Source organism: Glycine soja, chromosome 3, assembly GCF_004193775.1.
Source record: "Glycine soja cultivar W05 chromosome 3, ASM419377v2, whole genome shotgun sequence".
In the NCBI taxonomy this organism is placed as follows: domain Eukaryota; kingdom Viridiplantae; phylum Streptophyta; class Magnoliopsida; order Fabales; family Fabaceae; genus Glycine; species Glycine soja.
Window position 1 is genome coordinate 6,885,037 of NC_041004.1, and position 23,745 is coordinate 6,908,781.

The 23,745-nt window shown below is 33.7% G+C and overlaps 1 protein-coding gene across 1 annotated transcript; it reads right to left on the reverse strand.

Moving 5' to 3' along the window:
* Positions 1 to 5,794: 5,794 nt before the first annotated feature.
* On the reverse strand, positions 5,795 to 11,627 carry LOC114406077 (receptor protein kinase-like protein ZAR1). Its single transcript, XM_028368652.1, has 2 exons — positions 9,755 to 11,627; positions 5,795 to 6,784 (listed from the first exon to the last, which is right to left on the reverse strand). The coding sequence occupies exons 1-2, from the start codon at positions 11,244 to 11,246 to the stop codon at positions 6,150 to 6,152; spliced, it is 2,127 nt and encodes a 708-aa protein (XP_028224453.1). The 5' UTR covers positions 11,247 to 11,627; the 3' UTR covers positions 5,795 to 6,149.
* Between the last annotated feature and the right edge of the window lie 12,118 nt (positions 11,628 to 23,745).

A 23,745-nucleotide genomic window follows, 5' to 3' on the forward strand; every position in this document is an offset into this window, starting at 1 on the left:
TGATTTGTTCAGGTGTTACATGTCCATCAGCTTCCGCCTAGTTTGTCCCTAAACCCCACCATACCAAGAAAGAGGTTTGCTCTAGTACCATTTGTAACATCCCTAATTTTTTACTTCTCAAAGGCTCTCACACCATGGCATTTCACGCAATGACACTTCACTCAACATCCTTTTTGGTCAAAACCCATCGGTCTAAACCCTTCATAAGTAGCCCTTTTTGAGACCTTGAAAATCACTTTGTCTGCTTCCAGGATCAACAACTGACTCCATAAATCAATACAAGACTTTTCAGTATGTTTTTCAATATGTTTTGTTCTCACTCACACGCTTTCTAGCAAACTTTCCAAAAGGTCACCCATCCCAAAATTACTCTAAGACAAGCATGCTTAACTATGAAGTTCTTAATTGATTGTTTATCGAAAAGTAAATGTATCTTGTTGGTATAGGTAGTACCAATTAATTCTTTTAACTTATCCTCTACTATACAATCTTATATTTGCACAATGTTTAGATATCTCTCATTCTGGTGTGATTCGATCGGGGTGTTTACAATAATGATTCTTTTTCTTCGTCTCATCTCATGGCTCCACTGATTTTAGACATGAGCTTCATCTTCAGAGGAGATGGAGTCCAATTACAAACCCTAATTTAGACATCATTGAAATTTTTGAAAATGAAAGATAACACGAATGAAACATAAATATGTTGGTTAAATCCCTAATATATCCAAATTACTTAGGGTCGGCCAAGTATTAGGTGGCCCAAGCCCTTTCTATAGGTCTTTGTTAGGTAATCAATGCTTCCATAAACAAAAATTACCCACACCCACAAAGGATCATGAGAATACACAAAGATTACACCATAGAAAAAATAATAACAAATATAAGAATTTAACGTGATTCGGCACCTCTTGTATACGTCCACGAAACCATCTCAAAAAGTATTTCATTATCACAAAAATGATTACAAGATTGTAACTCACCCCAAATAGTGTATCACTCTACAAATCCGAGTACCCCACTTAATGGTTACAAGAAATTATAACACTCTCACACAAATACTTTTTTCTCTCAACAAAGTGACTTTGTTTCACAATCTCTCTTTTCACACTCTCTCTCTTCATGTGTTGTTTCTCCACTAATTCTCTTCTCTATTTATAGTGAAGATTGTCATCAACTATAATAAATAATTTTTGTTGAAAGTTGAAACAAAAATAACTTCCATTGCATCCATTCAACTAAGGTTCATCTAGTAAAATGCAATTTTTCACTTTGCATTTAAACTACCTAAACTTTAGTGATAAAACTTCACAATCCTATAGAAAGGGCTTCACAATCCTCATTTGGAATATAAAACTTCACAATCCTCATTTGGAAGGACTTCTTCAATTTCCTTTCAAATAAACTCATCACAATTAAACAATGGGTTAGAATAAAAACAAAAGTATCATTCCTTTTCTTTTTCTATTTTTCTTGACTTTTTCTCTTAACTCTTTCTCTTAATTCTTTTAAGGGCTACAATATAAAACTTGGCATTCCTTATTTGTAAGGAATTCTTCAACTTCCTTCACTGAATTATACAAGAGAAAAATTACACACCAATTGACAGTTATATTTCCAAATGCATATATGGCTTACAGAATAATGTTAACAATTCCTATATATGACATTTCAGTGAAGAAGTTTTTCAAAATTGAAATTAATAAAATATTTTAAGATCAATGTCTAATGTAACATCTGAGTGCTAATGAGAGCGGGGAGTGATTGTCAATGCAAAAGAGATTAGGCATGGACAAGGAGAAACTCTTGGAAGGCTTTCAGTAGGAGGTGTAACATCCCTGATTTTTAACTTATCGGCAACTCTCACACTACATCACTTCACACAGTGACACTTTACTCAACATCTTTGTTGGTCATAACCCTTTACTAGTCAGAATCCTCCATAGTTAGTCCTTTTCAAGACCTCGACAATCAGCTCTAACTGCTTACAGGATCAATGACTGACCCCACAAACCAACACGAGACTTTTCAGCATGTTTTTCCCTCACTTTAAATGTTTTCTAGGAAACATCCTAGAAGGTTACTCATCCCATAACTACTCCAAGTCAAGTACATTTAACCATGGAGTTCTTATGTGTTAGGCAACCGAAAAGTATATGCATCTTATTAGTATAGGAAAGGTAGTACCAATTAATTCTTTTAGGTCATCCTTAACTATACAGTCTCATACCGCACATTCTCTGGATCCCTCTCTTTCTGGTGTGATTCGACGGGTGTTACAAGAGGGATACATGAATGAACCTTTTACACACCTAAATAAGAGGGATCTAGAGGTTGTGCAAGTGTGGGGTTGTGTACAGTTAAGGATAACTTGAAGGGCTTAACTAATACTATATATACCAATAGAATGCATCTACATTTTGATAATTCATCACTTAAAAACTCCATCGTTAAGCGTGCTTGACTAGGAGAAATTTTGGGATGGATAAGCTCCTTGGAAATTTCATGGGAAGTGTATGAGTGAGATCAAAGCATGTTGTAAATTCTTATGTTGATTTATAGGAATAGTCAACAATCCTTAAAGTAGTCAAACATTGTGTTGATGGATTTGCAAGTGCACCAATTCATCCCAAGTAGCAAAGTTAAAACGGAAGTCTGAATATCGTATTCACAGAGACTTTGTTTATACTTAAGTAGATAAATATTTGATTAAGAAAAAGATTTGAAAAGATTATAGAAAAACAATAATTTAAACTGATAGAAAATTAAATCAAACAAGAGGAGAAATTAAACAAGAATTTAAATTAAAAGACAGAAGGATTAGAGAACCCAATAATATTGTAAAAGTAAATTCAGAAGATGAAAATGTTTGGAACTTAGTTTTCCAGAGCTACTCTATGATGTAATGTTAATGATTTTTCTCTATTTATAATTATTCCAATTTACACCTGCATCTACTAGTATACTCTAACTTTGGTCCCGCATGAAAGAGTCTAATTTATCTATTTTCTCTCTCAAATCCCTTTATAGAGCTAAAATAGTAAATTGCATTAAGTATAGAGATGTATAATATGCTAAACAAATATCAACATATCTCTAGTGATAACTTTATTTATATACAATTTCTCAGTTCTATTAGAAAATAATGTTTTCCAGCACTACCCCTAAAACTTACCATGCAAATGGGTGATCAAGCTACAAGCAATAATATTAAGCACAAGAAAAAAATAATGCAAATGTAATATTCATAAATAGATAGGAAGAAAAATTACATTAAGAATAGTAAGGCTGTCAAGTTCCCAACAAAGGGGGTTTAGCCTCTCATTGTCATGAAGACTTTACAATTACAAAAAGGAAATATTTAATAAAGGGGAAGAAGATATGAAAGGGAATGGATGGAAGGAATAACTCCCTATGTTTGCTTCTCCTTCTTCTAGCTTTTGTCTTCTATAAGGAATTATATTCTCTTGGAATTTTTGTGTGTGTTTTTTTCTTCTTCTCTCTTCTTCTTTTATATGTGCAGATTAGCGGGATTTTTTACACTAAATCCGCATTTACTTTCCTAAGTTAGTCATACTTTTCTTAATTAGTCATGTTTTTCTTAATTAGCTTTGCTTCCTTAATTAGCTCACTTTCCTTAATTATTCATGCCTTCTTGAATTATCCTTCTTTTTTGGGCTTTATTTTACTCACTAAGCATCATAAATTCATCACTTTTAATATTCTTTGCACAAAAACTTAAATGATATTAATTTAACAATTATTTACTCAAAAAGGAAAAATTATGAGAGAAAAATTACAAATTTCTATATAATTTAACCTCAAACTATATTCATAGTTAGCAGTTATCATGTTGCAAGTGGCACAGAATAGGTCTCTTCCGTAGTACAATGTGGTTCGAGGATGTAGATTTTTATTTTGGCCCCTAAATGTTTCATTTTAGTCCTTGTTAATGTAGTCACAAGAAGAAGAAAAATTAAAAAAAAAAAACTTTATTTTGGTCCTTGAAAGTTTCATTTAATGTCTGTTAACATAGACACGAGAAGAAAATATTTAAAATAAATAAAGATTAAACTATCATTTTGGTTTTAAAAGTTTTATTTTGGTCATTGCTAATATGGATGTGTGTGGCAAGTTAGTATTGATAGAACATGACTTTTTTGCAAGTTTCTTTCATTTGGAGACCGACTAACCCACGCCTTAGACTTTCATGAACACATTTGGTTATTCACTCTATAATTTTTATGTAGCTCACTTCCAAAATCAACACACTAAAGAAACAAACAAGATCTAGAAAAAAAATCAAGTAAATGATCACTTTAGTTCTTGAATTTGTAAAGTGTTGTCACGTAAGTCCTAGAATTGAATATTTTTTAAAAAAAGGAAAATCTAAAAGTGTAAATCAACAATCAAATTATTCCAAAATTCATAAAAAAAAAAGTGTGAATAAAACGATAATATTAACATATGCTTAGAGACTTGGATGGTAGTAAGTAGTTAAATTTAGGGACTAATTACAATATGAATTTTAGGAACTGATGTGACAATACCTACCACTTTCAAGGACCACCTAAAAAAAACCTTTTGATCTTTGCTGTCCAAATCTTCAAAACTTAATTTCATTACATCATGAATTTGTTTTACTAGGCAGCTTTTTAAGCTTGTAAAGTTGACTTCCCACAACTCCTTATGTTTCCCACAAAGGAGATGACCCAAAACTTAAAATAAATAAATAAATAAATAAAAACTATTGGAATTTCTCTTGCATAATTGACAGCCTTTATTTGTCACCCTGTTATGTTCTTTTTACAAAAAAATGAATGTCTTGTGAAGATCACAGTAAAGCAATTACCGTCTTCGAATGATTTTACTGAATTGATGCTTTTGGCTGGTTAGGAATTAGATAGATCAACATCCAACTAGTCCAGTAATAGTCACCAATTGTCAATTCAATATATTAAACACAGTCAATAACACTCTATGCAATATCCACAAGGAACAGGGCATTTACACACCAAATTTCCTTTGGTTTCTATCATCAAATCTTATCTAATTTATTCATACTCTAACGCAGAGCTCAAAAGAACAATACACCCAACATTTGGCATCATAAATCAAATTACAAACATGATAATCTCCTACATGAACAACATTCAATTTACAGAATCATCATCAGTTGTCCTACTCAAAAATTTGATCATGCCCCAAACTATAACTTTAGTCCATCTTACTTAAACACCAAGGCAACCACCATAGGGACTCAGAACATGTCCCAAACATATTCTATTATCAATTAAACAACAGCCACTTCACTTGGAAGTAGAAAAAAGAGGAAAGTAACATTCTAAACAGCCATTCTTCAAGCAACTCAAAATTAATCGGATTGGAGAGATCCTAACCTCCTCCTTAAGCCAACTAAGAGTTAAGATCCAAAACAGACTCATATATCTCAATAAATCAGACTTAAAATAAACATTTGAGATTTGAATTATCTTATCTTTGTCTAATAGTTGTAACTAAAACGAGTTCCACCCAATCCCACAAATCCAAGTACCACTTTAGGTTCTCATTTATCCTTAGATCCTTTTTGTCTCCCTAGAGTGTCATCCCCATGCTGAGTTTTCAAGGTCCCTTTTCCCACTCTCTGTTCAACTTCTTAAAGTTTTTATTTCATGTTTTACTACTTCGCTCCTAAACAAATTCCAACCCAAATAATCCCTTTTCCAAACCCCAAACGGCTACAAGTACTAGTGGTACATGCACAATATCATCCAGAATTAATTTGCAAACTCAAATAATAATGCAAGGTGTTGTGGCATTGCAATAACATTTTGGAGGAAAAGAGATCAGAACAAAAATTAAAATATCTTACAATTCCGATATGTAACAAAAAAAAATAAAATGAGAATGGAATGTAAGTGAGACCGTGATAATTACATCTCTCCAAAAATTGCTTGAGTTCCAAAACATAGGTAAAGGGCTTATCCAAGACGGAAGGAACAGAATTGCAGCACCATATTGATGCCCAGCATAAAAACCATCTTAGTGTTACCACAGAAATGCATTGTTAGATTGAAGTGCATCTTTTTGGTACATAAATTGCAGTCTCAGGTTGAGTCCTAGAGCTAGCACACTGCGCACGTTCAAACATTACGTTCCAATCTTATCAAGATTTTCGCAGACAGTTTTCATCCTAGGCCGAGCCTCTGGATCTTCCTCAGTGCAAGACAGTGCAACATGAAACACAGCCAGAACCTCTTTCTTGACGCGCACTTCTTGGAGCAGAGATGGATCAACCATTTCGGATAATGGGCTTTCTTGATCGAATCCTTTTCTAACCCACCTTACCAAGTCAGGGACTTCCATGGAAGTTGATGTGGTGGGAGATGACTCTGGTGACCTCCCAGTTAGTATTTCAAGCAGGACAACTCCAAACGAATACACATCCCATTTCTGGGTGGTTCTGCAGCCAGGGACTCGAGCCTCGGGGGCTTTGTAATTGTTGGTTCTCTCATTCTGTGATGAGTTCATGTAAGGAAGAGCTCCACCCATGAATCCACCGGTGGAGGGGTTGTTGCCGGTGATGCTGATTAGACGGTTGAGGCCAAAATCGGATATGTAGGGTTGAAAGTCGTTGTCTAGCAGGATGTTGGAGGGCTTGATGTCGCCATGGACGAATTTTCTTGGACTGCATTCGTGGAGATAGGCCAGGCCCCTCGCTGTTCCTTTGGCGATTCTCAGCCTGGTGGACCATGAAAGATTTGTAGATGGTTGGCCATTTCTCCCTGCAGCACATTGTCAAATTGAGTGAAGTAAAGCATTAGCACCAGTGAATGTTTGTTAGTGGCTGATAATTTTAATTGGAAAGATTGTTTGTAACATCTGGTACAGAATGCAAATGCAGATCATGATATACATTTTATTGCAACTTCAAATTTATGTCGACTTTAATAGGAGTGCTAGCAGCACACTTTCATACATTCTTTTTAACACATTTTATTGTTTAAATTTAATTAGAAACTACTGCAAAATCATGAGTAGAATCTCACTAAATGAGAAGTGGAATACAGTTTTGTGATTTTAACTTAAGCCAATTATAAAGGACGCGACTGATGAGTGTATTAGAGAATGTTCTACTAGTATTTTTCTTTCTTCTAATAGTATGGGTGAGACATAGGTGCAGTGGAAGCAAGGAAAAGGTAAGAAAACAATTTCTAGTAGGACCCTGGTTAAGAGTAACGAAGATGGTAGAGATTGTGCTTCATAATCGAGAATGGTTAGTAACCTAAAAGATAAAATAAACCATGAAATAAAAAACACTCATTTTCACCAAGATATGAATAACTTATTTTCCTGAGTAAAAAGGCGCAAACGTGCCTTCTTGAGATATTTTGAAGGAGGCTAGTTTTGAAAAATATGGATATGGTGTGTAAGTAAAGAAAGGTATAAGGGGGATCCAAGTACTCAAAACTCAGAAGTCTTGGGGAAGAAGTAAAACAATGATTTTAAAAAGAAAAAAGATTTTAACCTCAAACAACATTGCTTGCAGTTGACAAGAGAAATGGATTGGAAGAGTGAAACTGGAACTTTGATATGTAAGTTTTGTTTTGTTAGTAAATAGTGATTAAAGCTCAAGAAGACAAGAAATTGTTCTTGGTCCCCACCAAGAGCGTGTGTGTCTTGCCAATTCATCTCCCAGACACATGCTGAACCAACAGAGTTGTCTTTAGTTCTAGGCTTCTAGCAAGTGGCATATCCCTCAACGTCATCAACCCCGCAACAGACAAAAGCTCCAAATCCAATTTCCCTCTTACTTTCTAAGTAAGAAAATATACTACTGTTTTTAGAAAAAAAACAGAAATATTCTAGCCAGCATCGTGAAAATACCTTCTTATATCACGAGAGATAACTCAGATAAGTAAACAATTTGACCTAAGGATTGATATTCTTTCATGCAAATTCACTTTGCATCTAATTGTTTTCTAAAATTGGAACAAAAACTTATAAAATCCACAAGGAATGTAAAGTTTCTTTATCTTTTCCTTACCGAAAATTTTTTTTATCTATCTTCATAGCTACCAAATATACATGTCACAACATAAAATTACTCATACCTACTTTCTCATGAAAAACAACAGAAAGTTGCCATGAACTGGACAAACTCAATTCACGGACCACAATAGAATATGTACTTTTTGAGGAACAATAGAATGTAGAGTATATACCGTATATAAATGTGGGCCATTTAACAAAAAAGTAGACAAAGAACTCAAATCCTATTGAATAAGTCCCAGTACCAGGTCCTGCTTAAACTAAATCACTAAATAAAATAAACTTTCCCTTTAAGCAAAGAAATTAAAAACTAACATATAAGTTATAAGCCACATGGACAACAGAGTACAAAATTGCTAAATGTGTGAGTGTGATGCTTTTTCCCCATCATCCATGTATGAATGACTAGTCTTTTTTGACTCATACATGTCATGCATCATGTTCGAAATATCCACCTATCATTAATTAATTTATTGGTTCTTTTAACCTTTTCACTATTTCCTATCAATATCACTCTGATTCAAATTCCTTGTTCACTTTACTGCATGAACCCAACCTAACAAACAAAAACAATCAGGAAAAGAAAAAACATCACACACATGCTGAACCAACAGCATTGTCTTTTGTTCTAGCAGGTGGCATATTCCATCAACGTCATCAACTACACAACAGACAAAAACTCCAAATCAAATTTCCTCCTACTTTCTAAACAAGGAAATCTAAAGTATCTTTTCAATATCTAATTGATAAAGGTTTCAACTCATTTTCTTTTGGTAATCTTTATATTCTCAAAAAAAAAATTATCTTTATAGCTACCAATTCTATACATATCACACAACATAAAATTACTCATGCCTAGTATCTCATGAAACATAAGTTGCCATGGACTGGACAAACTAACTCACGGATCATGATATATATATATATACTTTGAGGCACAGCAGAACGTAGAATATACAACATATATAAATATGAACTATTAAAAACGAAAAAAACAGTTGACATGGAACTCAAGTTCTATTTAAATAATTCACATTACGTGCTGGTGCTCCCTTTTAAACTAAGTCACTAAATAAATAAACTTCTCTTTTAAGCAAAGAAATTAAAACTAATTTATCTGCCACATGGACAAGAGAGTACAATATTACTATATGTGTGAGTGTGATGCTTTCGCTATTATATTAATCCATCATCGATGCATGAATGATTAGGCTTTTTCTAACTCATACATGTCATGCATCAAGTTCGAAATATTCACCTATCATTAATTAATTTATTGTACTTTTAACCTTCTCGATCACTATTGCCTATCAATATCACTCTCAATCATATCCCCTGTTTTCAAATGCATGAACTCAACAAACAAAATCAAGGATAAAAAGTTATTTTGCTCGCCAAAAGTGTACAGCATTGTAACATTAATATAGTAAGAATACTAAAAATTCCTAAAAGTGTAAGTTATTTCATTTATGTTCATGTAATTAAGTTTCTAAATTTAATCGTTTGTTATATTTTTATCCTTAAACATATATTTATATCATACTTAAGTCATATGTTAAATTGCAGTTAAAGAAATTATTTTTGAATTCTTTTACTTTCCGAGACTATAATAACAGTTTATAGTCTATATACACTTTCCGAGACCAAAATATCTTTTTAACCCAAAAACAATCAACTAAAAAGTGAAACAGAAAAGAACTAACCTCTAAGGGCATGAGCCAAATTGCCATTGGAGATGAAATCACTGATGAGAAGCTTCTCATCATGTGCCCAATAGTAAGCCCTCAACCTCACAACATTAGGGTGCTTGACCTTCCCAATGGCCATAACCTCAGCAGCAAACTCCTTATACCTCTGTTCCCCACCCTCCCCCAACCTCCTCACAGCCACAGGAACCCCATTCCCCAACACCACCTTATACACAATCCCCAATCCACTCTTCCCCAACACATAAGCTGAAGCCCTCAACAACTCATCAAGCTCAAAACTCAAACCCTTATCAATCCTCACTAATTCCCCTTCACCCTCACCACCTTCAAACTCTTCATCATCATCATCACTCTTCACCCCACCAAAACATGATAACCCACCACACACACACATGTTCCCTTTCTCTTCACCAAAACTCCTCTTCCTAATGCAACTACAAGCATTCTCATCATCCTTTCTCTTCCAATAAATGTAAACAATCACAAGACCAATCAAGGCCACCACAGCAGCATCAGCTGCCGAGATTAAAATAATTAGCCCCGGACTCAGCCCCTTGGACCGGTTACCGTTGTCCGGTTTGTTCTGGTCCGAACCGGAAGAAAAATTTCGGTCCGAACCAGAACACGATTTCCTGAGTGGAAACCCACATACGTCTGGGTTTCCGAGGAACGCGGTGGGGCCCTGGTTGGAAAACGACCCCGTCTGGGGAATCTCGCCGCTGAGGTTATTGTTTTTGAGGTCAAAGATCACTGTTGCCGGTAATTTTCCCAACGAAGACGGAATTTTACCGGAGAGGTGGTTGAAGGAGAGGTTCAGCGTGCCGGAGAGGGAAATTAGGGTTCCGATTTCGCTGGGGATTGAGCCTGTAAACTCGTTATCGGAGAGGTCGAGTTGGAGGAGGTTTTGCAGGTCCGGCCACACGCCGGCCGGAATCTCGCCGGAGAATTTGTTGCCGGCGAGGACGAGGCGCTGGAGGTTCTTGCAGTTTCTGAGGTGCTCCGGGATGTGGCCGGAGAAGGCGTTTTCGGAGAGGTCAAGGTTCTGGAGGCGGGGGAGGGTGCAGAGGGAGGAGGGGATTGCGCCGGAGAGGTTGTTTCCGTGAAGGAAGAGGCTGTGGAGCGCGGTGGCGTTGGAGAGCTGCGCCGGGAGGACGCCAGAGAAGGCGTTGTCGTGGAGGTTGAGTCGCCGGAGGAACCGCAGCGTGCCGAGCTCCGAGGGGAGGTAGCCAGAGAGCGATTTTCCGGCGAGGGAAATTCCGACAACTCGCGGCTCCCCCTCGCCGGAGACATTGGCGCAGGCGATCCCCGACCAGGCACAAGGCGTGGGGTCGCCGTTGTTCCAGTCGGAGAAAGCTGCGGCGGAGGGCTCGTCCACGGCGGACTTTAGCGCGAGAAGCGCGAGCCCATCGGAAGACAAAGAGAGTGAGGGGGATGTGAAGAAGAAATGAAATATGAAAACAATATACAAAAACGAAGAAAGTGTCATTGAAGTATTCTTTCTATTTTTTCAAGTGAATGGTGACTTCAACGACGGCGTTTTAAGGATGGGAAGTAAGAACCAAAGAAGAAAATGTGTATTTGTGTAGTTGCAGTTGCAGATTGTATGAGTGTTAAAAATGGTGTTATGTTATTATTTGTGGTGTTTTTGTTGAGAGAGAATGGGAAAGAAGGAGGTTGAAGTATTTATGAGAAAGATGGGTTTGTTTTTAAGTTGGTGGGGTATAGCTCCCGCCAAAAATAATAGGGAAAGACTTGCTAACCGAAAAGAGTGTTAGAGTAGAGACAAAGAGTGAAGTGTAATGTAAGAAAAAGAGAAGGAGAATGAATGTTTGTTGTTGTTGTTGTTCTTCTTTGCTTTGTTGCACGCTTGCAACTTCAAATCGTGGTCCAGTTTGTCTCATTAGTTCTTGATTTTTCTTTTCACACTTTAAAATATAAATTTCTCTTTTTTTATATATATATATATATAATTTCTCTTTCTGTTTTTATAAGGTTGTGAAATGGTGAAATATAGTACATGTAATTTTAAGTGTTAGAACTTTTTGTGTGACTTTTTCAAGAAATAAATTTAACACCGAAGGGAAGGAATGCGTTTGGAACTAAGCATGTCATTCATTGAAAAATATTCAAGAAATCTTTATGCTATGTTTGCATTTTGCAGGGTAGTTGAAGGAAACTTTGGTCAAAAGACATTAAAGGGAGGGGGGAAATTAAATTTAAATTGAAAGAAAAAAAAACTTTAGTTATTAATTGTTTTTTGTGTATTAATTATTTGTTGGCTAGAACAATTTGAGTTTTTTTTTTCTCTCCTGTGTAGATGGGAGAAGTGAGTAGGTTTCAAACAAAATTAAGAATAAATTTGAAAAAATGTTATAATTATAAATAAATTTAATATTAATAACTAAATAAACTAACTTTTATGGAGGAAGTATTTTATATGTATTATCCTGTCTGTATAAATGTTTACACATAAAAAATTATGATATATATAATTTTAAACTAGTTATTGTTAAATTATCTTAATATTGATTAATGATTTAATAGTCAACGTATACAATTTGCATAAATGTTTCTCTGCTTGGGTTCACCTGCAGTTTACTTCATTTGTTATAGCTGTAAAATTAATATTATCGGATTGCACATTTTTTCCTAGAAAAGAAAAAACCTTTTTTTTAAATATAAAAATAATTTGGTTAGTTCACTAAGAAAATCCAATGGTATACATATTACGTACGTTGACAAGTATTTGTTCAGGGTAAGTAACAAATAAACCAAATACTCATCTAAGTAATCTCACTTGAATTTATTTATAAATATAATATTCAATACTGCGAAAGTTTATGAAAGCCAGAATGGGTTAAATAGAGTCGAATCAAATTAAGAAAACTAAAAAAAAAAAAAAAATACACCACCCCTGAAATGTACCATAGCAATTTCAGAGAATGATAAGGTGAAACTTCGAAATTATTACTATATAATTAAAATGCGTAAGACCTTACGATCTTGAACACTTCTAAATCGAAGTTAAAATAAATAAAAAGGACATCCCGATCGTCCACATAATATTATAAATTAATTGCTTGTTAAAAATTGCACCAAATTTGGTGATGTTACAAAGCCTAAACTTGAAGCAAAATTTTGGTACACCTCAGAAAACAATATTCGAATGTTTAACCTTTCTGGACGCATATAAATTCCAGGACATAATAATCACTTTTCGGTTATCATGGACTCTTATTTTTACATGACATTTCGCACTAGAGACCAATAGAATGATTAGTGCAAATCCCTTTCTTCAACCCACCCACCACTTCCTCACTCAATGGGTCACACCATCATCAACAGTGTTCCTTTAATTTAATTTACACCTTAAGTCTCACTGCAATTACAACAGTAATTTGTTACTTCACGTAAATGAGTAATGCACATAGCCCCCATTATCGTCTGTTGTAATTATTCAATTGTTGAGTGGAATCATCAAGTACAATTTCAATTGCATCTACGTCTCAATCATGCAAAGCAAACTTAGAAGCTAACAAAGCCACATAAAATTAACACAATTTTTTTGTACTTCCCCCCTCTGCAAAAGAATTCAGTAATGATTTCTATCAGCGAAAAATAAAAGAACTTTGGACAAGTACACAACATGAATCCCCATATTTCAAAAGAAAACACCTTGAATCCATCCCACGAACTTTATACAACTCCAACAACAACAACAACAACAACGCCTTATCCCACTAGGTGGAGTCGGCTACATGAATCAACTTCCGCCATAATGTTCTATCAAGTACCATACTTCTATCCAAACCATTAATTTCGAGATCCTTTTTGATAACCTCTCTTATAGTCTTTTTGGATCTTCCTCTGTCTCGAATTGTTTGTCTTCTCTCCATCTGGTCTACTCTCCTCACTACAGAGTCTACCGGTCTTCTCTCTACATGCTCAAACCACCTAAGTCTATTTTCCACCATCTTCTCTACAATAGGCGCTACTCCAACCCTCTCTCTAATAGCTTCGTTTCTAATTTTATCCTGTCGAGTCTTACCACACATCCACCGCAACATCCTCATCTCCGCTACACCTACTTTATTCTCATGTTGGCTCTTGACCGTCCAACATTCTGTTCCGTATAAAATCGCCGGTCTTACCGCAGTCCGATAAAACTTTCCCTTTAGCTTGATCGGTATCTTTGCATCACATAACACCCCCGATGTTTTTCTCCATTTCATCCATCCTGCTTGAATGCGATGATTCACATCCCTTTCAATTTCCCCATCATCCTGTATTACAGACCCAAGATATTTAAACCGTGTGACTTAAGGGATAATATGGTCTCCTATTTTCACCTCTGAGTTAGAAATCCAACAATTGAAATTAATTAATAATCTCTTGCTTTGTACTCAAGGGACACACTTTGTTGGTCCAAATAAATATATAAATAAATAAAAGGGATAGGAATATGTTGGATTATTTATTTGTGGATTAACATTAATCAATTATTTAGAATCAATTCTTTGAATTATTAAATATATCAATTATGGTGATTATTAATTTAATCATAACACTTTAAGTGATGGATATTTCATGCGACTGACGTATGATGGATTGGACTGCTTACTTAGTGGCTAACATTATAATAAGGAGTCCTTGCTCTCATCTAAACTGCCTATAAAATTGTTGCCTAGATCACCAAACAGTTTAAAAGTATGCACCTTTGCACAACCTTAGCCATGTAGCTTTCTCTTTTTTTTTTTTTCTCTACATGGTTAGATCAAGATTGTGAACATGGATTAAATTGTGTTTATTGAATGTAGTTTTCTCTCAGATTTTCTTTTAACACATGCCTCACATATTTTATCCTTCCCTCTAAGTACACACTTTCTATGATATTCCTTAATTAAATTGCGTTATTACATGTTCTACTATGTATCATTGTGTGACAATCCAAATCTATTTTTCTAAAATCACTTGCAAAATAACTACAACCAGCATTAAACCGAATTTGTCTTAGTTCAATCGCCTGTTCATCAGTTTTTAAAAAACATTGATTCCAACTATTTGATCAGGATACTACAGTACTCATTTCAGTACAATTTCCTCCACCCCACCTCAACAAAAAACAAAAATTGAAAGAGTAATACAAATACTGCTATATAACACTGAGGGAACGATTCTAAAGTGACACTGCAACAACACCTCTAAGTTTTTATGGTAATATTCTTTTATCAAAGCCAAATTTAAGATACTTGAGCATTTGTGAACTTAATGTAATACGTATGATTTATTACTTTAAAAAGATCCACAATGAATGATAGCGGCAGACATTGTCACTATAAATCTTATTGTCAAAATCAAGCTTGCCTTAATATTATGTTTGATAAAGGAGAAAGGGAGAGAAACAAAGTGGATACAGAGAACAATGCATTTTCTTTTGTTTGATTTTAAGCGAAAATACAAAAGGAAAAAAAAAACAGAAAATTTGACTTTAAGAAATAAAATTTCAATCTTTTGTCTCCCCTCATTTTTTTCTCTGCATTCAAACAGAGGGGAAGAGTTAGTACCGAGCATTCATCATCTGTATTAGCAGTTAATTAAAGACTAAATTTGGTAATAATCCTACTTCTAAACGTTTTTTTGGTCACGATCATTATTCGAAACTCAATTGCCCAGCTTAGTTTGCATCTTTCAATTTGGGCCAACGTTTCTATTGGATCCCTCCCCTACACCCCACAACTACTTCTGTACATGATCTCTTCCCAGCTTTCAACTTTAAGTCTCACTGCAATTACAACAGTAATTTGTTACTTCACGTAAATGAGCAATGCACATATGCCCATCATCTTCGTTGTAATTATTCAATTGTTGAGTGGAATCATCAAGTACAATTGCAATTGCATCTCCATCTCAATTATGCAAAGAACTTATAGCATCTTTTTAATGGGAGTTTTTGAGCTGGATTCTTGAAATTAAGAACTTTAGATCTACCACTAATTTTGTTCAAGAGTTCTTTATGCTAGAGGCTAGGTTGGATTCTAAGGAAAGAATTACCAAGAACTCCTCTTTTTTCAAAAAATATTATTTTTTTAATGTCTTTCTCCCTAACTCCCAAGAAACTTTGTTGTTCTTTCTGGGTAAATAAAATCCAAGAACCCAAATTGAATTCTACTGCTAAAGCAAAATATGAAAAAAAGTTCTTGCATCCTATATGATATCATTGGATCCAAAAAAAGTGGTCCAAGAATCCAAAATGGGTTCTTTCATTAAAGATGTTCTTAGAAGCTAAGAGCATCTTTAATGGAATCTTGAGCTGGATTCTGAGTTCAAGATCCCTTCTTCATCGGATCTTCCACAAAATAGACTCTCAAGATCTTCATGCTAAAGATTGGGTTCTTGTGAAAAAACTCTAAACATGTGCTCTTTAAAAAAAAGATTATTTTTTAATGTCTCTCTAAGAGCATCTTTAATAATAGATCTCATTTTGGGATAGACCTTGCAATGCCACATGCATGTGCATCAAGATTTTACCTCTTTTTTGCTCTGATGGAAAATTCAATTTGGAATCTTGAGACAATTTTATTGGGTCACAATGGAAGCCACTTAAATATTTTAATCAATTATTTTTAAGTTAAATTTAAGTAATTAATTATAAACATTTTAATTATAAAATAAATAATGTTAAAAAATAGAAAATATTGATAATTAAAATTTTATTTATGACTTAAAGTTAAGCCAACGAAAAATACACAACATTTATAAGCAACAAAATACAAAATATTAACATTTAGTAAGAAATATTAAATTTTATCATTGTTATCATTGAAACATGTTCAAATATGTTCCATCAAGTTGCTTGAAGTTATTGATGAATTTCTCTTGTATGCATATAGTGCCTTGTTTGTAGGTATGTAGCAAAGTCTCGGGAGAGCGCCACAAGATACATCAACGTTTGAAATCTTTTGGTCTATATGATCATAATCAACATTAATATTATCATTATGTGTATCTCAATCGTCTTCAACAATCATATTATGTAATATAATGCATGCCAAAATAATATTCTTCATCGTATCAATGTATCAATTACGCGGTGGACCGCATATAATCGCAAATTGAGATTTTAGCACACCAAATGCTCTTTCACATCTTTTTTGTCAATTCTTGACATTTTGCATATAACTTTATTTTTCTCTCTGTGTGGCATAGGAATGATCTTCACAAAAGTGGCCTAACCAAGATCTGCAATTACACTGGAGGAGCTCAACCTTGCAAAATGTCATTAAACATGGGCAATTAATATAACACATTAATGTCATTGCTTGAATTTACAACTCCATAATATGCATGTCAAATGGACAAGTCTTGTGAAGCGACAACTTTAAGTATTACTGTCGGTTTGTGATGGTCACCTTTACAATATTGGTCTTGCCGTGTAATTTGACAATTTTTCATTCCCAATGCATGCAATCAATAAAACTCAACATACTTGAAAACCCACGTGTCTCTCCAATTTGTAGTAGGCAATTGATGTGATTATTGTTTAGCCTTCTCAAGTACACATCCTTAAATATCTTTTTCATAGCCTTTACAAAAGTTTCTAAGCATTGAATTGCAGTGCATTAGACAATTCTAACATACTATTGATACTATTTTGAGAAGGGGGAAATGGATGAAGATTTTGAGAATTTTCAGTGAAATAGAATTGATTATTTTGCATAAAATTCATTGGTGATGATGGTAGGAAATAGGGAAAAAAATGGATGAGGATTTTGAGAATTTTTCGTTTGAAGGGGTCATTTGGTAATTTGGCAACAAATTGTAATAAGCTTGCCAGTGAAATTAATTTGAATCCATTTAGAATGAAATTAAAGTAAGAGATTAAGAAATTAAGGATGAGAATGAGAGTTGGTGTGTAAAATGTGGTCACCAATGAGGCTATTTATAGTATTTTTCATGTCTAAGTTTGACAATAATTTAATCTAAAAAAGTTATAAAAAAATTTAACATGCTTGAATATGGCAAACGATATAATTTTCTCTCACGGATGGTATAACAAATATTCAAATACCTACTGATCGACAAACAATGTTTAAAACAAAATTAAATTCACTTGTCAAAATTAACAAGTAACGGTAAGAAAAACAAGATCACACCACACAAACTCAAACTTCACAAAACTACTTTTTTTCTCGTCCCCCTCCCCCCCTTCACAAGAATCCTCCATGTTTCCTTCTTTCTCTTCCCTCTCCTCCCTTCCACGAGAAAACCCTTTACATTTCCTTCTTCCTCCATTCCCAACCTCCCTCCGTCGAACCCCTCCCATGGAAGGGTTCAACGAAAGAATGTTGGGAGCGAAGGAAGAAGGAAATATGAAGGGTTTTCATGTCAAAAGGGAGAAGGAGAATAGAAAAGGAGTTTTGTGGGACTTGGGTTTTTGTGGTGTGATTTTTTTTTTCTTACCGTTACTTGTTAATTTTGACAAGTGAATGTAATTTTATTTTTTGTGTAAACGGTGCTTGTCAATCAATAGGTATTCGAACGTTTGCTATACCATGAGAGAAAATTATACCGTTTGCTACATTTATAGCATGTTAGATTTATTTTTTTTTATAAAATTTTTAGATTGAATTATTGTCAAATTTTGACATGAAAAATACTATAAATAACCTTATTGGTGGCCACATTTTGCACACTTACTTTCATTCTCATCCTTAATTTCTCAATCTCTATTTTGCAATCTCAATCTCTTGCTTTAGTTTCATTCTAAATGGATCCAAATCAATTCCATAGGCAAGCTTATTACAATTTGTTAAAAAATTACCAAATGACCCATTCGATCGAAAATTTTCAAAATCCTCGTTCGTCTTTTTCCTACTTGTCACCATCATCAGTAATGAATTTTATGCAAAATAATCAATCCCCTTGAAAAATCTCAAAATCCTTCTTCATTTTTTCCATTCTCAAAATAATGTTAATGAGTATGTTAGAATTGTTGAATGCAATACAATTCAATGCTTAGAAGATTTTGTAAAAGGTGTGAATAAGATATTTGGGGATGAGTACTTGAGAAGGCTAAACAACAACGACATTAATTGCTTACTACAAATTGGAGAGACATGTGAATTTCCACGTATGTTGGGTTTTATTAATTGCATGCATTCAGAATGAAAATTGTCAAATTACATGACAAGGTCAATATCATAGAGCTCGCCATTGCAAACCCACAGCAATACTTGAAGTTATTACTTCATAAGACTTGTGAATTTGGCATGCATATTGTGAAGTTGTAGGTTCAAACAATGACAACAATGTGTTAAATTAATCACCCATGTTTAATGACGTTTTGCAAGGTTGAGCTCCTCCAGTGTAATTTACAATTAATGCAACTCCATATAAAATGGAATACTATCTTGCATATGACATTTATCCTTATTAGGCCACTTTTATGAAGATCACCCCTATGTCACAAGGAGATAAAATAAAGTTATTTGCAAAATGTCAAGAATAGACAAGAAAGGATGTGGAGAAAGCATTTGTGGGCCTAAAATCTCAATTTGCAATTATATGGGATCTATCACATAATTGGCACATCGATACGATAAAGAATAATATATTGACATGCATTATATTACATAACATGATTGTTAAAGACGAATGAGATACATGCAATGGTAATTTGATGTGGATTGTGATCATTTAGACCAAGAGATTTAGAACATTGACGTATCTCATGGTGTTCCTCTCGATTTTGCTACATACCTACAAACAAGATGTTATATGCATACGAGAAGAATTCATCAACAATTTCAAGCAAACTTGGTGAAACATATTTGGGTACGCTTCCTTGACAACAATGACGAAATTTAATATTTATTGTTGAATGTCAATATTTTGTATTTTGTTACTTATGAATGTTATGTATTTTTCGTTGGTTTAACTTTAGGTCAAATAAAAATTTTAATTATCAATATTTTTCTATTTTTAAATATTATTTATTTCATAATTAAAATGTTTATAATTAATTACTTAAAAATAATTCATAAAAACATTTAAGTAGAATCCATTGTGTGACCCACAAAAACTTCCTCAAGATCTCAAATTGGGATCTACCATTAGAACAAAAAAGAGGGGAAATCTAGGTACACATATGGCACTCCAGAGTCCACCAAAAAATAGTCCAAGATCGCAAAATGAGATATATTATTAAAGATGTTCTTAGGGAGAGAGACATTAAAAAACATTTAAAAAAAAAATAGATCTTCAGAGTTTTTTTTTACACGTGAACCCAACCTCCGGCGTGAAGATCTTAGTAGCCTACCTGATCTGGTGATGAGATGATCTTGAGCTCAAAAACCCACTTCAAAATCCCATTAAAGATGCTAACTTAGATATTTTATCCTTTTCAGCTTATTTGGCGTAAACCTATAACTAGTTCTAGTTTTGCTAACTTAGATATGATTCTCATGATTAAATGTCCGACCCCCGTATGCTTCCCTCTAAAGTACACACATTCTATGAACCTCAATTAAATTGTTACTACAACATGTTATACTATGCATCATTGTGTGACACAATCGAAAACTATTTTTCTAAAATTCCTTGCAGAATAACTACAGCCAGCGTTTTAAAAATTAAACCGAATTTGTCATGGCTCAATCTCCTGTTCAAGATATTACAGTACTATTAGTATTTCCTCCCCTCCACCCCCACCTAAACAAAAAAATAATAATAATAAAATTGAAAGTCAGTAATACTGCTATATAACACTGGGGGAGCTAAAGTGACACAGCAACACCACCTCTAAGCTTATATGGTAATATTCTTTTATCAAAGTTAAATTTAACATACTTGAGCATTTGTGAGCTTAATGTAAGACGTATGATTTATTACTTTAAATGATAGGGCAGACGTTGTCTCTTTATATATTATTGTCATAATCATATTATGTTTGCTAAAGCAGAAAGAGAAAAGAAAAGAGAGAAGATACAGACAAAAATGCATTTTCTTTTGTTTGATTCAAGAGAAAATAAAAGGGGGAATAGAGAAAAGTTTACCTTAAAAATAAAATTTCAATACTTTGTCTCCCATCATTTTCTCTGTATTCAAACAGAGGGGAAGAGTTAGTACCGAGCATTCATCATGTGTTAATAGCAATCAACTGAAGGTTGGTACTCATCTTTATTCAAAACTCAATTACCACATCATAAACCTACAAGGGTTCTCAATTTTGATATTAAATTTCTTTTATCGTATTTGAAAAGCAGCTGTGAACAACATAAATCAAGAGCAACTACCGTAAAAATAAAATCAAACAGCCATATACACACACGCAGCTTCAATGCTGTGAATGGTTTGCGAAACCATTGAAGCTTCTTTATTGATGGCGAATTCAAAACCTTCAGTGGTGATTAACTTCTCCATGTCTTCCTTCTTTATCTTCATTCTTGGCGCTGTTCAACCAGGGAAATTCCAGATCCCATTTCGAAAAGGATGGGTTTTCGAATAGGAAAGGTAAAAAATGAAGCTTAACCCATCTCCGTCTTCATAAAAGGTGGGGCGAACTCAAATTCGGGTTTATAACAAGCAAGGTAAAAAAATAGAGCCTAACCCCATCCCCATCACGTTCTATCAGGTTGGAGAAAACCCACGGGAAACCATTTCATATTTTTTTTAAAATTATTTCATATATTTTAAATAAATCATAGATTAAGTTATTAATTATATTTTAATTCAATTAAGGTATATATAATTTAATAAAGAATAAATAATGTAAAGATATTTAAGAATTAAATTATATTTTTAATTTAATGTATATTTTATTTTGGTATAATTAACAATTTAATGTTATTTATTTAACTATTAAAATAATTATTCTATATTTTTAATAATTATAAAAAAATAAATTTTGAAATGATTACATAAGTATATAATTAACAATCAGATATAATATGTATAGTAATATAATTATATATAAATATATAACTACATTATTAATAATTATAAAAACATGTGTAGTGGGACCAATATAGGGGGCGGGGGCGGAACAAGAAGTGACATACCAGCCCCCGCTTCACCAAGTTGGGGGAAATCCAAACCTAACCCCGACCTAATCAAATTAGGGTTTCCTCGTCAAACTCAAGGCGAGGGTGAACGAGTACCCCTGAATTTAGTTTTTGTTGTCATGCCTAGATCAAAGCGCTTACTACATAGGCTACTAACAACATGGTGACAGATTGTTCCAATGGTAATAATATCAATATCCAAATTCCTAAGCCACTTGATTGAGTTATGGGGTGCTAAACCTCATGCACATCTAGGAGAAAAGGCTTCATGTCTATCATAGCCTAAACAAATTGGTCTCTATCATCATGAATACAAGTAACAAAACCAAACGAATGATTCTCCTCAAAGAAAGTCGTATCAACGTTGCACTTTAGGCCCCTTAATGAAGGAGTTCACCAAGATGTATTGTTTAATTTTTCTTTTGTCCTATGTCAGAAGTCACGAGTGTCTCTTAACTCACTGAATTAGACATTGTTTATGGTAGATCGCAAAAAAATCATGAAGGAAATTTTGAATATTCCATCACACCTTAGTATAAGCTCTATGATCTTATCCCACAAACTAGCTTCCTTCCAGACCAAGCTTACCCATTGGCATCCCACAAGAACATGCTATTTATTTTCAAAGTTTGAATCACACAAAAAAAGACAATGACTATTACAAACAACTTCTTTCACCTACAACTTCTATCTAGTAGGTATGAAGGAAAAAAGGATATTCAGAAACACACATTGTGGAATAAAAGAATTTATTTTATATTTAAATTATATTATAAACAGATAACATATTAAAAAATGTACCTGTTGATAAACTCTTGAAGCATAAAAATTCTTCAATAATGTGAAGACTCTACGTGTATCCATACCGAGACTGACCTCTATTCATCAACAACTTTGACAAGTGAAAAAATAAGAATAGAGAAGTGATATATGAATGGTTTCAACGTGCAGTCTAAGGCTTTATTTATAGCACGCTAAGAATACCAAATTTTTTATCAAATCAAAATCATTATTAATAGTATCCTTTTTTAAGCTATATTATTTCTTGTTACCTTTTATTGCTAACCATTTAGCAATTAAAATTGAAATAATAATTGATCAAGTCAAACTTGTATTTAACCGCCTTTTCAACCCAAATTCCAAATACAAAATCATACATGTTTGTTTCTCTTCTTTCACCAAATCTTTCATATTATTTATATTTTCAGTGCTAGCAATAATATAATAATATTCCACCTTTTTTTAAAATCAATTAATCATTTGATCATATTAAATTCTCTAATTATATTAATCATCAAATATTAAAATAATTTCTTTAACAGAGATTAGAACACTCGTTTGTGTGTGATCCCGTAGGTTTAATACTAAGTCAGTAATATATTAATCAAATTAATATATTAATCAAGGTAGGCGTCTAACAACACTCCTTAACATCTAGATAGCATGAAGTAGCATTTTACTTTCAAGAACCATTAGAAGAGTAATGTAATAATTTCTTCCATTTTTACAGCTCTGGGTTAACTCTAGAGTACGGTATTACTGTCAAACCCTTTTGAGTTAACTCATAATGACTTAAGAAACTTATTTCTTCTTTCATTTAATTTTCCTGGTCAGGATATAATTTTATTCATAGAGCTCAAACTCACTACCAAGAGTTGATGGATTCCTTCTTGATTAAGCATTAATTCTACTAAGTACTTAATCATATCCAATACCCATTCAATAAGTGCTCTAAAGCATTAGGTGTCCGAAATCAACATACAACAAATAACTTGTTAATTACTATGACAATCTCAGGTCAAAGAAAACTATTATACTTGTTAACTCATTGGCAAGTGTACCAAATCGTTACAAGTAGTAAAGTTCTCGGAAGTCCAAGTGTCGAATCTACAAGGACTTTGTTTGTACTTAGATTAATGCAAA

What these genes read in the sequence shown, in the direction of transcription:
- LOC114406077 (XM_028368652.1), bottom strand. Translation starts at nt 11,246, where the DNA reads ATGACACTTTCTTCGTTTTTGTATATTGTTTTCATATTTCATTTCTTC. An exon ending in TTTGGCTCATGCCCTTAGAG is followed by an intron (nt 6,785 to 9,754) that starts GTTAGTTCTTTT and finishes AATGTGCTGCAG; the next exon opens with GGAGAAATGGCCAACCATCT.